This window comes from Clupea harengus, chromosome 16, assembly GCF_900700415.2.
Source record: "Clupea harengus chromosome 16, Ch_v2.0.2, whole genome shotgun sequence".
Taxonomy (NCBI): Eukaryota; Metazoa; Chordata; class Actinopteri; order Clupeiformes; family Clupeidae; genus Clupea; species Clupea harengus.
In genome coordinates, this window is record NC_045167.1 from 25,390,184 (window position 1) to 25,405,580 (window position 15,397).

Below are 15,397 nucleotides of genomic sequence, written 5' to 3' on the forward strand. Positions count from 1 at the left end.
ATCCCCCAAAACTAGAACTGTGACTCAATCAAAGTGACACATTGATGTAAATGATTCAGCTGATTCAGCTGGACCTATTTATTTAAGCTTCATGGCTGTCAGACTCGTTTGGGGTGTAGGACCATGTCATGTCATTAAGAAATGAAGAGGGAAATCCATATGTGAATTTGAATACTCTGTTTGTATGTTTTTAATTGTGTGTGTACTGTAAATGTGTAAATACGGCTTCAGTTATGATGATTATATTAGTATTACTTAACTAAAAGGCCTTTTACATGATCGTTAATTAAATGAGCTACCATTTCTTGATCTCCATGATGACTAAATATGTTTGAATCTCTATGAGAGTAGCAGTGTGTCCTCATGTTCATGATGATGATTAAATATGTTTGTATCTCTATGAGAGTAACAGTGTGTCCTCATGTTCATGATGATTAAATATGTTTGTATCTCTATGAGAGTAGCAGTGTGTCCTCATGTTCATGATGATTAAATATGTTTGTATCTCTATGAGAGTAGCAGTGTGTCATTATGTTCAGCAAATCTCAGTAACATTCTCCACCAGTAGGAGGTGCTACTAGCTAGAAGAGGGTATGGTGCTGTGTATTTGTGGGTGTGTGTGTTGGTCTGTCTGTCTGTGTGTCTGTTAATACATTTTTGGGGGGGGATTTTTTGTGATGGTCTGGTGGTACCTTCATGTGTGAATGAAGCTAAATATAGTTTAGAGCCTTGTCATGCAATGCCATGTCTCAGAATACCTGAGTTGTCCTGAGTGAAAGTAAAGCAGTGTAACTGAGCACAGCTGTCTCATTGCAGTTTCTGGCTGTAGGTGTAACCCAGGAAACAGAGCTCTCTGTGGGGGAAACTTCTATTTGCATTGCCAGGCCTGAGTGGGTCTGCTAGTCCCAGAATAGAGCAGCGCTATCGCCAGATGTTCAAGTGTTCTCAAGGGATTTACATTACGGGACATTACATACAGTCTCTTTGAGCTCAAGAGTGATTATAGAGATAGAGAGCTTGGAAGGATTTTAAAACATCAATATTCCTTTATTTTTAATTGTGTTTCAATGGTACATAATGCAGGTAATTGGTTAACTCCTTTAATTATTAGTTAAATCTGTAAAAGTCTCATCATTTATCAGCCTCATAACTCTGACACTGTAAGGTCTGTGTTCTGTCCGTGTCTAATTTCTGTGTTTGTCTCCCTTGTGTGGTCGCATGTTTGTTCCCGTGTCTAGTCCTCGTGCTTCCTTGTTCCCACCATGTGCTTTCCCTGTGTTTGTTTGTCTGTGCCATGTGCCCTCTTGTTGTTGTCCGTGTCTCCACCCCTCACCTGTTCCCAATCTCCCGGGTTGTGTGTGTCATTGGTTTCACCTGTGTCCTGTTAATTCCCCTTGTTTAGTCCACCTGTGTCCTTGTCTGCCCCGCCTTGATTGTTCTCACCTGTCCCTCGTTATCTGTTGCCTGTGTGTATATATAGTCCTTGTTTTCTTGTTCCTCGTTGTGTCGTCGTAAAGTATGTTTCATGGTATGTTCCTTGTCTTTCCACTGCTCCTCGTGTTCCTAGCGTTTAGCGCTTTCGCCTTGTTCAAGTGATTACTCGTGCTTCTGACCTCTGCCTGCCCTACAACTATTCTCCTGCCTATTCCCTGTTTGGATTTGTTTGCCTACTTTTGGACTGCTTACCTGTGTACCGAAACCTGCTAGTAAACGTTTATTCTTCTGAATCTACCCCTGTGCTGAGCCGTGCAATTGAGTCCTTCACAACACCCACCATTCGTAACAGTACGACGACACCAAGGATGGACTCAGCCGACTCAGACTCAGTGCTCAGATGCAGTTTGAGCAAACAAGCCTCCTCTCTCTGCCTCGTGACAAGGGAAATAGAGGAGCAAGGGAGAAGTTCCCTGAAGTTCCTGAACCTGCTGTTGGGACAATTCGAGCAGCTCCTGGATCGTTGGGATTCCCTCGCTGCACCTGCCTCTCCAGCTCCGGTTCCATGCCACCTGGATTCCGGCTCCAGGGTTTCAGCTTCACTCACCAATACTGCTCTGGCTTCAGCTCCGATTCCACGTCTCCTGCCTCCCGCCTTCAGGACAGCCGCAGCCGCCCTAGGAAGAGCTTCTGACACTGTCCACCTCGAAGCAACCTCTACCTATGCCACCATCAGAGCGATCTCTGACGCCGTCAACGCAGCCTTTGGAGCTTCCACCCTTGAAGCAAGCTCCGCCGCCCTCGAAGCTGCCTTTGTAGCATTGGAAAGATTTTCTGTCACACCCAAAGAAGCCTCTGGCGCTGCCTTGCTCGATGCAGCTTCTGCTGCCATCGATGCAGCCTCTGCCACCCTCGAAGCAGCCTCTGACGCTGCCGCCTCCGAGGTCGTCGCTGCTGCCCCAGATGTAGCCTCCGGCGCTACCACTCCCAAAGCAGCCTCTGCCTTCCCCGAAGCAGCCTCTGACGCTGCCGCCCCAGAAGCAGCCTCTGACGCTGCCGCCCCTGAAGTAGCCTCCGTTGCTACCGCCCCAGAAGCAGCCTCTGACGCTGCCGCCTCCGAGGTCGTCTCTGCTGCCCCAGATGTAGCCTCCGTCGCTACCACTCCCAAAGCAGCCTCTGCCTCCCCCGAAGCAGCCTCTGACGCTGCCGCCCCAGAAGCAGCCTCTGACGCTGCCGCTCCCGACGTAGCCTCTGTCGCTACCACCCCAGAAGCTGCCTCTGATGCCCCCGACGTAGCCTCTGTCGCTACCACCCCAGAAGCAGCCTCTGACGCTGCCGCCCCCGACGTAGCCTCTGTCGCTACCACCCCAGAAGCATCCTCTGACGCTGCCGCCCCGGAAGCAGCCTCCGACGCTACCACCCCCGACGTAGCCTCTGTCGCTACCACCCCAGAAGCAGCCTCTGATGCCACTGACGTAGCCTCCGTCGCTACCGCTCCCGAAGCACCCACTGCTGCCCCCGACGTAGCCTCTGTTGCTAGCAACCCCGAAGCAGCCTCTGTCGCTGCTGTCCCTGAAGCAGTCTCTGAAGAAATTGCTGATGGTGACGCCACTGAGGCCTACGCCACAGCAGAACCAGCCGCCGCAGATCAAGCCGCCGCTCTCCCTGCAGACCGAGCCGTCGCTCACCCTGCAGACCCGGCCGTCGCTGACCCTGCAGACCCAGCCGTCGCTGACCCAGCAGACCCAGCCGACGCTCACCCAGCTTGTGCGTACCCTACAGCCAGCACTGCCGACCCAGACCCCGCAGCCACCGCTGCCGACCCGCACCCCGCAGCTGACCCGGACCCTGCTGCCACAGCTGCCAACCAAGATCATCCAGCATCCGTTTCCTATGCAGGCCCAGCAGCACCCTCTGCCGAGACCGGTCCAGCAGCACCTTCTGATGGCGTCGCTGCTGAGGGCTCTGCTGTTCCAAGCGCCCCTGGCCGGAGTGCCCCTGTCCTGAGCGTCCCAGGCGCCCCTGTCCCCAGCGTCCCAGGCTCCCCTGTCCCGAGCGTCCCAGGCTCCCCTGTCCCGAGCGTCCCAGGCTCCCCTGTCCCGAGCGTCCCAGGCTCCCCTGTCCCGAGCGTCCCAGGCTCCCCTGTCCCGAGCGCCCCAGGCGCCCCTGTCCCGAGCGTCCCAGGCGCCCCTGTCCCGAGCGTCCCAGGCGCCCCTGTCCCCAGCGTCCCAGGCGCCCCTGTCCCGAGCGTCCCAGGCGCCCCTGTCCCGAGCGTCCCAGGCTCCCCTGTCCCGAGCGTCCCAGGCTCCCCTGTCCCGAGCGTCCCAGGCTCCCCTGTCCCGAGCGTCCCAGGCTCCCCTGTCCCGAGCGTCCCAGGCTCCCCTGTCCCGAGCGTCCCAGGCTCCCCTGTCCCGAGCCTCTCAGGCGCCCCGGTCCCGAGCGTCCCAGGCTCCCCTGTCCCGAGCGCCTCAGGCGTCCCGGTCCCGAGCGTCTCCGGCGTTCCTGTCCAAGGTGTCCTTGCGCCGGTTCCAGGCGTCCATGCGCCGGCCCCAGGCGCTCCGGATCCTGTCTCCAGTGTTCCTGGGTTCCCTGTCCCAGCTGCAGCAGACCCAGGGTTCGGTGCCGCCAGTCCTAATGAACCAGCGAGTCCAGGTGCCACGTCTACCCCAGCCACTGGCCCTGCAACCCCAAACACCAATCGATATCGCTGGCATCTATTTGTTGTTAGGGTTGTTGTTGTGTTTATTGTTGGTCTGTTTGGCCGGTCGCCAAAGACTCTGCCCCTGTTTGGCCACCCACCCGGCCGGTCGCCAAAGACTCTGCCCCTGTTTGGCCATCCACCCGGTCGGTCGTCAAAGACTCTGCCTCTGTTTGGTCATCCACCCGGTCGGCCGCCAAAGACTCTGCCCCTGTTTGGCCACCCACACGGCCAGCCACCAGACATTCTGCCCTTGCTTGGCCGTCCACCCGGTCAGCCACCAGACCCTTCTTTCCAGCCTTCTGTCTGGCCCGGCCTGCCCGCCTGCCTTGCTCTGGACCCCTCCACCCACCCTAGGTGGATTTGATCTGTTTGTTGTGTGTTTTTGGGCTGTCTGGTCCGGTCTGCCCGCCTGCCTTGCTCTGGACCCCCTCCACCCACCCTAGGTGGATTTGATCTGTTTGTGTGTTTTTGGGCTGTCTGGTCCGGTCTGCCCGCCTGCCTTGCTCTGGACCCCCTCCACCCACCCTAGGTGGATTTGTTCTGTTTGTGTTTAGGGCCGTCTGGAATCCGGCCCTTAGAGGGGGGGTACTGTAAGGTCTGTGTTCTGTCCGTGTCTAATTTCTGTGTTTGTCTCCCTTGTGTGGTCGCATGTTTGTTCCCGTGTCTAGTCCTCGTGCTTCCTTGTTCCCACCATGTGCTTTCCCTGTGTTTGTTTGTCTGTGCCATGTGCCCTCTTGTTGTTGTCCGTGTCTCCACCCCTCACCTGTTCCCAATCTCCCGGGTTGTGTGTGTCATTGGTTTCACCTGTGTCCTGTTAATTCCCCTTGTTTAGTCCACCTGTGTCCTTGTCTGCCCCGCCTTGATTGTTCTCACCTGTCCCTCGTTATCTGTTGCCTGTGTGTATATATAGTCCTTGTTTTCTTGTTCCTCGTTGTGTCGTCGTAAAGTATGTTTCATGGTATGTTCCTTGTCTTTCCACTGCTCCTCGTGTTCCTAGCGTTTAGCGCTTTCGCCTTGTTCAAGTGATTACTCGTGCTTCTGACCTCTGCCTGCCCTACAACTATTCTCCTGCCTATTCCCTGTTTGGATTTGTTTGCCTACTTTTGGACTGCTTACCTGTGTACCGAAACCTGCTAGTAAACGTTTATTCTTCTGAATCTACCCCTGTGCTGAGCCGTGCAATTGAGTCCTTCACAACACCCACCATTCGTAACAGACACTCACTTTTGCTTTTAGACTGAATGATCTCCTCAAGGCATCATAATGGACCTGTTATTGTTTTTACTGGCTACATAATAAGCCCTCTATGGTTGTAATGACAAAGGGAAGTCAAATTACAAAGTGACTTTAACTGTCTTTATTGGGTGCGACAATCACAAATCTGGAAATATGTATCGAACTTAAGACACAGAAAAAATGAAATCAAGGCTCTCGTGAATTTCATCAAACTCCTTTATTAATAAATGGTCAAAACACATGAAAGGGTCAAAGTAACAAGCTCTTCAGATTCCCAAATGCTGTAAAAGAGGTGGAAAGGGAGGGAAAGACAGTGACTCAGTGCTGCACACTAACAGAAATAAGAGATGAAGAGTCTTTATCAAATACACTTTCAATCAGGCTAATGACAGACATTTGAAAGGGGACCCTAGGAGCAGTCTGATTTCTTCAGAATCTCAGTGACAGTCTGGGAGCCCTGCTTTGCCTCGCAGGTCACTGAGACCCCCTGGGTCCACTCCTGGAGAGGGAGGGTCAGGGTGTTGCTCCAGCTGTACAGGCCGTCCTTCTGTTGGCCCAAAAGACTGGTCTCCCCGCTCCTGCTGCTCCCCGCTACCTTCCAGCTCAGACTCCAGTCGGACGGGAAGCCTCCGTTAGCCAGGCACATCAACGTGGCTGAACTCCCGCTGGTGTGCAGGGGGGGCAGGACTGTGAGTTTGGGACTGGTGTCACCTGAGAAATAAAGCGAGGAGGTACAGAAAGGAATAAACGAGGTAGTCTGTTGAAAAACGTCACCACCACTTTTATTAATGTGATATTACAGATGCAATATGATGCTTTATTACAGATACACTGGCTCTTGGTCAAAGGAACATGTTCTACTTAGGTTGGACTATTCCCTTTTTAAACAGTCTGGATGTTGATGCATTAGAATACTGGCAAAACGATTCGAAAGATTAGCCTACAAAGACTGCATAAGTATGTAGCCTATCTACGCAAGTGCCATAACTATGTTGTGAATATAAAATAAAGCGAAGAAGTACATAAATAAAAGGAATAAACGAGGTCATCTGCTGAAAAATATCACCACCACTTTTAATGTGATATTACAGCTGTAATAAGATACTGGCTCTTGGTCAAGGAACATGTTCAAATCAACGATTATGTTTTTAAGCTAAGAACTAAGGATGTGCATGGTCATTAAGCTACTGGCAAAACGATCTACTTGATTCGAAAGATTGGCTTAAAAATATATCGCATAGACAGGCATTTATCTGTTCAAATTCCATAATTATCACACTTTTAAAAAGACTTTGCAAAGACAGACAAATATTTGCGCAAAATGCCGTAACTACGTTGTGAATATTGTGGAGAAATGTCTCAGTGCAACATCATGACACATTTCAGAGTTTTAGGTCGTTGTCGGTCTAACGGATTACCCACTTTCTGACTCGCAGCACCCAGATTACTACCGGAGTAACACGAAGTTATAAACCCTGTAGGGCAGTAAATATCTTCCCATCACCAGTTTCCCAAAATACACACGCACAGGTGTATTCTGAGTCAGTATACACTGTTCCAAGTAAAACATACAGTTATGGTCAATGCATGGAGGCTACATTCAATCGGAAATGCAGATTCCAACACTACCAAGTTACAAACGTGTTGGGCATGAAATATCTTCCATCCTATTTACTGAAAACACATACAAGGGATGTCTAATATTTAAAGGGATTATAAGGGTGTAAATGTGAGTCAATACACACAATTTAAACGAACAGTAAGTGTACGACTACACAGTTACGATCAAAGCACAACTGTTATGAAAAGTGCAAAAAAGGTTTAGAGATATCGGTAGCCGTCATAAACTGCTCTGCTCATAGTGCAACGTATTAGGCCTTTAGTAACACATACACACACTGACAGAATAATACAAATGTATCACTGTTTACTTACTTCCAACGTCAAGTCTACTGCCACCTCCAAACGTGTACCACAGTGATACAAACGCTATCTGTGGCCGTACAAAAACCCCTCCTCTAACGCGCACTAGTAAGATAGCTTTAATTTCTGATATCCCAGGCAAAATTGACTCAGCTAAGATATGCCACCAATCATATTAGTCATAACGAATAAAACATGCACAAAATTACATCAGTAGCCTATTTCGTTTCATTACCAAACCAGAATCGCAAGTGTATGACTTATCTGCATAATAAAGCACACCATTGAAACAAATAATAATTTCAAAACCAAATGATACAATGAAGGCAAATTAACCAAAGCGTTACGATGTAGACCAATATATTATATAGGACCAAAGATGATATTACTTACTTCCAACATCGAGTCTTGTGCCGCCACCGAAAGTCCACCACAGTGATACAGACTCATAGAGACGCTGTACAAAAACCTCTTCAAGGTACAGCGACTCTGACTGACATTGCAATGCAGTTACTGTTACATTTAGCAGATCACGAATTATGTCATGGTTAATTTCAGGTCTGGAATTTTAATTTTTTCCATCGTCCAAGTGCAAGAATGTATTTCATTTTTTTACATTTCATGAATGCCAACCAGCATTAATAGGCTAAGTTTGCCCAAATGACCTACAGCCTCATGAATTGTAATCATTAAAAAGAAGACATTCTACAGTATGGCAATTCTCCCTTCAGTGGTAGACGGGTTTGAATGCGTTATTCCCGACAGTGGAATCAGGTGCACAGATTGAAAAGTAAACTGGCTCCAGGTTAAGATCACAGGTCTAGTCCAGGGGTGCTTATTGTATGATTACACTAGTGCAATAAGGGAAGAGTATGGTTCACCTCTACAGGTAGTAATGTGTTGATACCATGTGATAATGATTTTAGCAGAACAATAAAGCCATTTGTATTATTTCTGTCCTACTCAACAAACTGCTCCGTTTCATTGATCCTTGCAGTTGCTCTCAGTTCAGTTGTGGGTCTGAGGATTGTTTAGTCTTTCTGTCAGTAAGTAGGACCACACTGGCCTATCAGTTATTGCTGTTAGCCCAGGTAAATCTAACAAAACGTCATTTAGGTTTAGACTGTTGGCCTACTGAAGAGTCTTCTTTATTTCTTTTCATGAGCAGAGGGAATGGGGATCAGAAGGTGCCAGTTAGAAACTGGGGAGGTTGGACATATTTGCATAACCAAAGTGTGAACCTTTTGCTCTTGAGAGCTTTATATCTCAGAAAGAGGAGAACTGGAACACTGAACACCAGCCTGTTTTAGAAGAACAATCTGACAAGAATGACTTTTCTCATTAAATTCCTCTGGGCACTCCTGTTCTGTATTCCAGGTAATTTATGTTGCAAGCTGAAATTGATTCTTTAAAATAATTGTACAATGTGTTTTACAAACCGGTATGCTATGACATTTTTGCAATATTTCAGAATGCAGGTGCCAGTACAGTGTGACTCAGACTCCAGCAGTGAAAGCTGTTCTTGTGGGACAAACCATCAAACTGGACTGCAGAAGCAGCAGCCCCATCTACAGTGACGTGCTCTCCTGGTATCTTCAGAAAACTGGAGAAGCTCCCAAACTTTTAATATATTACATAAGCACACATTTTGGTTCAACTCCAAGTCGAATTGTTGGTGAAGGATCCGATTATGGGAGTGACTTTAGTCTGACCATCAGTAATGTCCAGGCTGAGGATGCAGGAGTTTACTACTGTCAGAGTTTCCACTATCCCAACAGTAAATATGTGTTCACACAGTGATAAAGCGCCGTACAAAAACCTCCCTCAGTCAGGCTCCACATGACTGCACTGCTGCTGCTGCAGGAGGTGCTGAAGCATCACAGGAGCAGGAGGTTACACGGCACAACTCTACATGTTTGAAGGAAACATGTTTTTGCACATTTATAATGGAAACAAACAATATGACATATCCACTGTTAAATACTGGCGTAAGATTTGAATTAGCCTATGAATGAAAGAGAATATTGTTAAGTAAAAGGTGGAAAAGCAAATACAGCAGAAAGGAGATTATGTCAGGGTCATGTCCAATCCAGTTCTGCTCATCATCTGAGGTCCCCTTGTTCTCATCCATCTCCCCTGGTGCACTCATCCTACTACACACTGTTCAGTCCTCTACCTGACTGTTACACAACACACTTTACCAGAGGACACTAGGCCTGTCTCCTTCTCCATCTTCCTGCTATGGTCATTATGGAGATTCTGTCTCCTTATCTGGAAGACAGGTTTGGGATATTCCCCAGGATAGGTGTATTGGTATAACGCCAGTATTTATCTCAGTTCGGAGAACAAGTGTAATGTTGTATGCAGATCAAGAACAGTTAAAGAGTAACTGGAGCTTTAGTGTATATTCAGTGTTAATGCTTGCACAGTGAAATGCTCAGGTTGAGGGTCCCTGTGTGATGGCTGTCTCTTTGACCTCCTGGCCAAACACCAGAGATCTACATGTATGTCCACCTTCTGGATTTAATCATCGTCAGAGTGAATGTTGCCTTGCAGCTGCACATGACTGCATTGCTGCAGCTGGGAAGAACTCCAGAGTCCTGTAACAGTGTAACCGTGGCATGGCAGTCATGGCTTAAATGAACTGATCCAATACGTTTTCTCAGGTAATCAGTCATCTCAAACTCCAACACCTCAACACTCAGTGCCAGACCAGTAGGGACACTGTTGGCCTCTTTCGGGCCAGCCCAAGGCTTTTCCTCTGGACTAAACTCCAATGATTAGCCCCGGTATTCTGCTTCTGTTACTCCAGGGCCGAACTGAGGCCTTCTGGGCCATGACCCCAGTCCAGCGTCAGAGATGAAAACACAGAAAGTCTGAAGGTTTTCCGCAAACAAGGAGGTTTTACCCCATGCGATGGGCAGGGGCTCTCATGTGAATGACCATACCTCCCCCACATTACCTCTGCTGCTCATAGTTCTGTTGTTAGATGGTTCTGTTAATCTCCCCTCACGACTCTGAATAGACTGCACTGCATTACATAGGGTGACCAGACGTCCTCTTTTCCCCGGACATGTCCTCTTTTCGAGACCTAAAAAATGCGTCCGGCAGGGATTCCAAAAACGTCCGGGATTTTGCTTCGTCGGATATTTGTGTTTCTCTGGGTTTTTCACAAACTAGTTATTACGCCCTTACAAGTTTTGGAAATGGTATCTCCCTTACGTTCCACCTTCTTGCGCGAGCTCTGACTGTAGAGAGAACAGTCATTGGTCGACCGATCTCAGTGTTGCCAGATACACGATAATTATCTGAGCCTTGTGTTACATACTTCACCATTTCCAATCTGGCAACACTGAGCACCTTGCCGCCTCCACTAGTTGCATTGTTTACAGCGCATGACATCTGCAGCCATGCCGAAACGTAAACGTAAGTTCACGGACGAACTAAAAAAAAAATACACATGTTTTCGCCTCGGCCGTGATGCTTCGGAAGCTTAGTGCATGACATGCAGAGCAGGCACTTACGTGTCAGTGGCAAATAAAGGTGGCAGCGATTTGGAAGCTCACGTGCACTCTGCAAAACACAAAACTGCAGCAAGAGGAGAGAGCTCATCGAGTAAAGTGACAGACTTTTTTGTGAGTAAAACAGACACTTCTGTTACGGCTGCAGAGGGTACCCTTGCTTTTCATACAATAAAGCATCACAACAGCTGCAGATCAATGGACTGCACATCTGGTTTGCTAAGAAAGATTTTCCCAGATTCGGTGACAGCTCAAAAAATCTCAAGTGCTGAAGGGGATTCTGTGCACCCAGTACAATTTCAAACACATGACCTGCAAGGACTTTCATACCTATTTGATAGGTAATCGCCGACTCATGGGAAAGATTCAATCATCAGAGAAATATACCCAACCACATGAGGAGGACTGAAAAGTGTTTTCATTTTCTTATTTTAATATGTGGCTATATAAAGTATTTATTATTTAGAATTTTTTATTTGTTATCATTATTGCTTCAATATATGGACAAGACACATTAAAGAAGCGCTGGACTAAATGCCACAAAAAAGATTTGTTTTACATTTGCACTTTGCAGTTTTGTTAAAGTTCAATAAATAGATGTTCATATAGTCATTTGTGTCATTTTTGTCATTTAATTTGTGACATTTGTATGCATTCACATGGTCATGGTGCGGCATGCTATACACTATACCCCCCCCCCCCCCCCATCCGCCCGCCCCTGCCACCCCCCCCGCGACGAAGTGTCCTCTTTTTTACAAACTCAAATCTGGTCACCCTACATTACATAGATTCCCTTCAAGTGGACCTCAGTAGGACCAGATAGTGAGTGCATGCGATGGGCAGGGGTTCTCATGTGAATGTCAGAGGTGTAACCACAGGCAGGATGCTATCATTCAGTTAGTCCTTCTCATGTCATTTTCTGACACATAATATTCTAAAATGAATGTTGACCTCTCCTCTCCTCTCCTCTCTGTTCCTTTTCCCTCTGTTGTTTTCTCCTCTACGTCTGCAGCAGTAGTGCAGTCATCAGTTACCTGACTGATTATTATTACTGTTAGTGTTTTCAGTCCAGCAATCAGCTGAGAAACAGTTCTGAGATAACTGTAAGGAGAAGACCATTCTTTATAAAACTGATCATAAATTATGATAATTAGTGAAAAGACAAATGTGTGTCTAGACACTTCAAGCAGGCAGTGTTCTGACCCTCTCTTATATACATCAGGTAGATTTCTCTCCCTCATTAAACACACATGGAGTTAAAAAAGACCAGTGGGAAGGTAATGTAGGGTTGGTGCTTTTGGGGAAAAGAGATGTGAACTGGAAGTGTGCTGTTTGCTCTGCTGCGTTCTCCTCAGCATCTCCAGAGGACCAATCCTGTTGATGACTGTTTGGGAGAGAATGTTCTTAGGCATTGGGGCAGAATGTGGCCTTAAGGTATCGGCTTGTGGCAAATGCATAGCATTGGTGTTCAGGTATGAAACCAGTCATTTTAGAAAGTTCACTCCCTTCTTCTCTCTCTCTCTCTGGGCTTCTTGCTTTTCCAGTCTCTTCTCTATCTGTCTATCTGTCTCTCTGTCATGCCATCTCTTCCTCTCAGGTTTGGTTTTATGGTTTTTTCATCTCATGCAATCAGGTTAATTTGGTAATTCAAGTATGTCTGATCTAATTGGCATCCAATAACTTTAAGTTTACCTCACAGTCTGTGGTGTCTGTTGTTGATGACATGTTGGCTGTCCTTACACAGTCTGACCGGGGAAGACCTTTGTAGATTTGGCAACTAGATTTCAGTGAAAGATTGTATTTGCACAACCAACATCTGGAATCTGACGGAATTATACTTTTTTCTTTGTAGCACCTTCTTAAATCTGACAGGAATTCAGATTTCAACCAGAATTATCTAACATCTATCCAGAATATGCATTTCCACAGCACCATCTTAAATCTGACAGGAATGTAGATTTCCACAGCACCCTCTTAAATCTGACAGGAATGTAGATTTCCACAGCACCATCTTAATTTTGGCTTGGGCCATCTCCTGCATCCTCACCAAGAATAGTAGAGATGGTTGCAGTGGCAACTCGAACAACACACACACACACACACTGTCTCACACCATAGACCTACTATCCACATTAAGATGCAGTCAAGCTATCTGGTCTCACAGAACCCAAGCCATTGGAATTATCAAAGCAAAACGATCTGTCATCTGTCATCTGTCATAACTACAAACTGCTATAAGCAAGGATGTGAATAATGACTTCCAGACCACTTGTGTAGTTACTGTGTATCACACCCTTCAGCACCTGCAGTGAGCTCCAGCAGCAGAGTGCAGTCATGTGGAGCCTGACTGAGGGAGGTTTTTGTACGGCGCTTTATCACTGTGTGAACTCATGTATACTGTTGATATAGTGGAAACTCTGACAGTAGTAAACTCCTGCATCCTCAGCCTGGACATTACTGATGGTCAGAGTGAAGTCACTGTGAGTTCCACTGCCACTGAATCTGGATGGAGTCCCAGACTGAAGTGTTTTGGCATAATAGATCAGGAGTTTAGGAGCTGCTCCAGGTTTCTGTTGGTACCAGGCTACATAATGATTTGATGAATACACATACACATCACTGCTGGTTTTACAGTTTAGAGTGACTGATCCTCCCTGTTGAACAGCTTTCACTGCAGGAGTCTGAGTCACAGTGACCTGTCCATATGACTCTGTTCAGAAAACAGAAAGAATTCAGATAAATATTTAACATCACATACGTATTTCTATTTTTTTAAACAGTATGCATTATAAAAAAGAAGCTTACTCTGAAAGCAGAGGACAAGTGTCCAGAGGAACATGAAGATGAAAGTCATTGTTGAGTTCTCCACTATGAGAATCAGCTCTTACCCATGAAGTGGTGAACTCACAGGGCTATAAATAATCCCCCCAAGACTAGAACTGTGACCACTCATGCAAACTGACACATCTACTGTATGTAAATTATTTTCCTGAGTGAAACAGACCGTTAGGGTTACAGTAATGATTAGTATGTACACACACATAGATGTAGATGTGATTGGGAGGAAAATATCTTTCTATGAAATTGGTAGATTGATTGATAGATTATTGAACAGGTCTTGGGCTCTGTAAAGCGCTTTGAGACATTGTCTGTTATTAATGGTGTTATATATACATTAAATAAATAAAAGTTAATTGAAGTCTCTTGACATTGATTTTGGCAAGGTGGTGTTTTAACAATCTCATGTACAAATCAGATGAACCAGAGACCACTACTACTACTCCAGGTTCTCACCGGATAATTATACAGATTACTCAGACTCATGCCAAGACCTCAGTATTGCGGACTAACTGGTGACATCACACATAGTAGTCCGAGTCCAGTGCTCAAGCGTGTCTCTTTCTGAGATCACCAGGATGAAGATCAGCAACACTGCAACACATATGTGAATCAGGATGTCTATCGTCAGGGAAACTACAGATAGCTGATGCAGTGGGGCATCCGTCAGCTTGTCTCCAGATAGCCCCAGATGGCAAGTTACAGAATCTGTCTCTCTCTCTTTGTCCAGCAGTGCCCTCTAGTGGTGGAAAAAACACACTGCACAAAAGTTCTGATGTATATAATTTCACCTCCAACAAAGGCACTTTCACTGCATATATTAGGAGCATAGTTGAAGGGTCTGACATGCACATGCTGTTGGACACTGGTTGAAGCATTTTAGTTATTAGTTAAAATGAATGAATGTCACTCCCATCATTGAACAGAGGGCCTCTCAAAAGGAATTTAATCTCATCGAAGTTACTGGGTTGAGTTTGGACACACTAGGCGCTGTTAACATTACACTGTGACTGGGCTCACTGAGTTTGGACTCACTAGGCGCTGTTAACATTACACTGTGACTGGGCTCACTGAGTTTGGACACACTAGGCCCTGTTAACATTACACTGTGACTGGGCTCACTGAGTTTGGACTCACTAGGCGCTGTTAACATTACACTGTGACTGGGCTCACTGAGTTTGGACTCACTAGGCCCTGTTAACATTACACTGTGACTGGGCTCACTGAGTTTGGACACACTAGGCCCTGTTAACATTACACTGTGACTGAGATCACTGAGTTTGGACACACTAGGCCCTGTTAACATTACACTGTGACTGGGCTGAGTTTGGACACACTAGGCCCTGTTAACATTTTGTTAACAGTTTGCTGCAGGAAGTGCTGGTTACTAGGAATGTCAGTCAGGCCATTCTACTTGGTTTGGACTTTCTTCAGCAGAACTATGCTGCTAGATTTAGGTTGAGGTTTGTGTCATCTTCACAATCAAGACTCACCACTGCTCTGCACTACAGACATGACACCCGACAGCTGTGCTGCATTGATCTCTGAGTGCACCACCACACCTCCCTTTTGGGAAGCGCACTGTACAGTCAAGATGATACCTTCTGCTGATAATCTGTATGCACCACATGGAGACAGTGGTCTGCTTGAGCCTTACCAGATGGACTGGGATGGGACTGCAGTATAGTCCACACACTCCCAAGAGCAGACAGTGGCCTCACTGTTGTGTGTGTTATGACTCCTA

At 46.8% G+C, this 15,397-nt stretch overlaps 1 gene segment (V, D, J or C); it reads right to left on the minus strand.

Moving 5' to 3' along the window:
* The window catches only part of LOC116224110, a 31,419-nt gene extending 17,750 nt beyond the window's left edge, over window positions 1–13,669 (minus strand). Inside the window, 4 exon segments of the V gene segment in view lie at window positions 5,719–6,082; window positions 7,688–7,721; window positions 13,200–13,525; window positions 13,621–13,669. Of these exon segments, the coding sequence occupies window positions 5,781–6,082; window positions 7,688–7,721; window positions 13,200–13,525; window positions 13,621–13,669 (711 nt within the window).
* Window positions 13,670–15,397: the final 1,728 nt, after the last annotated feature.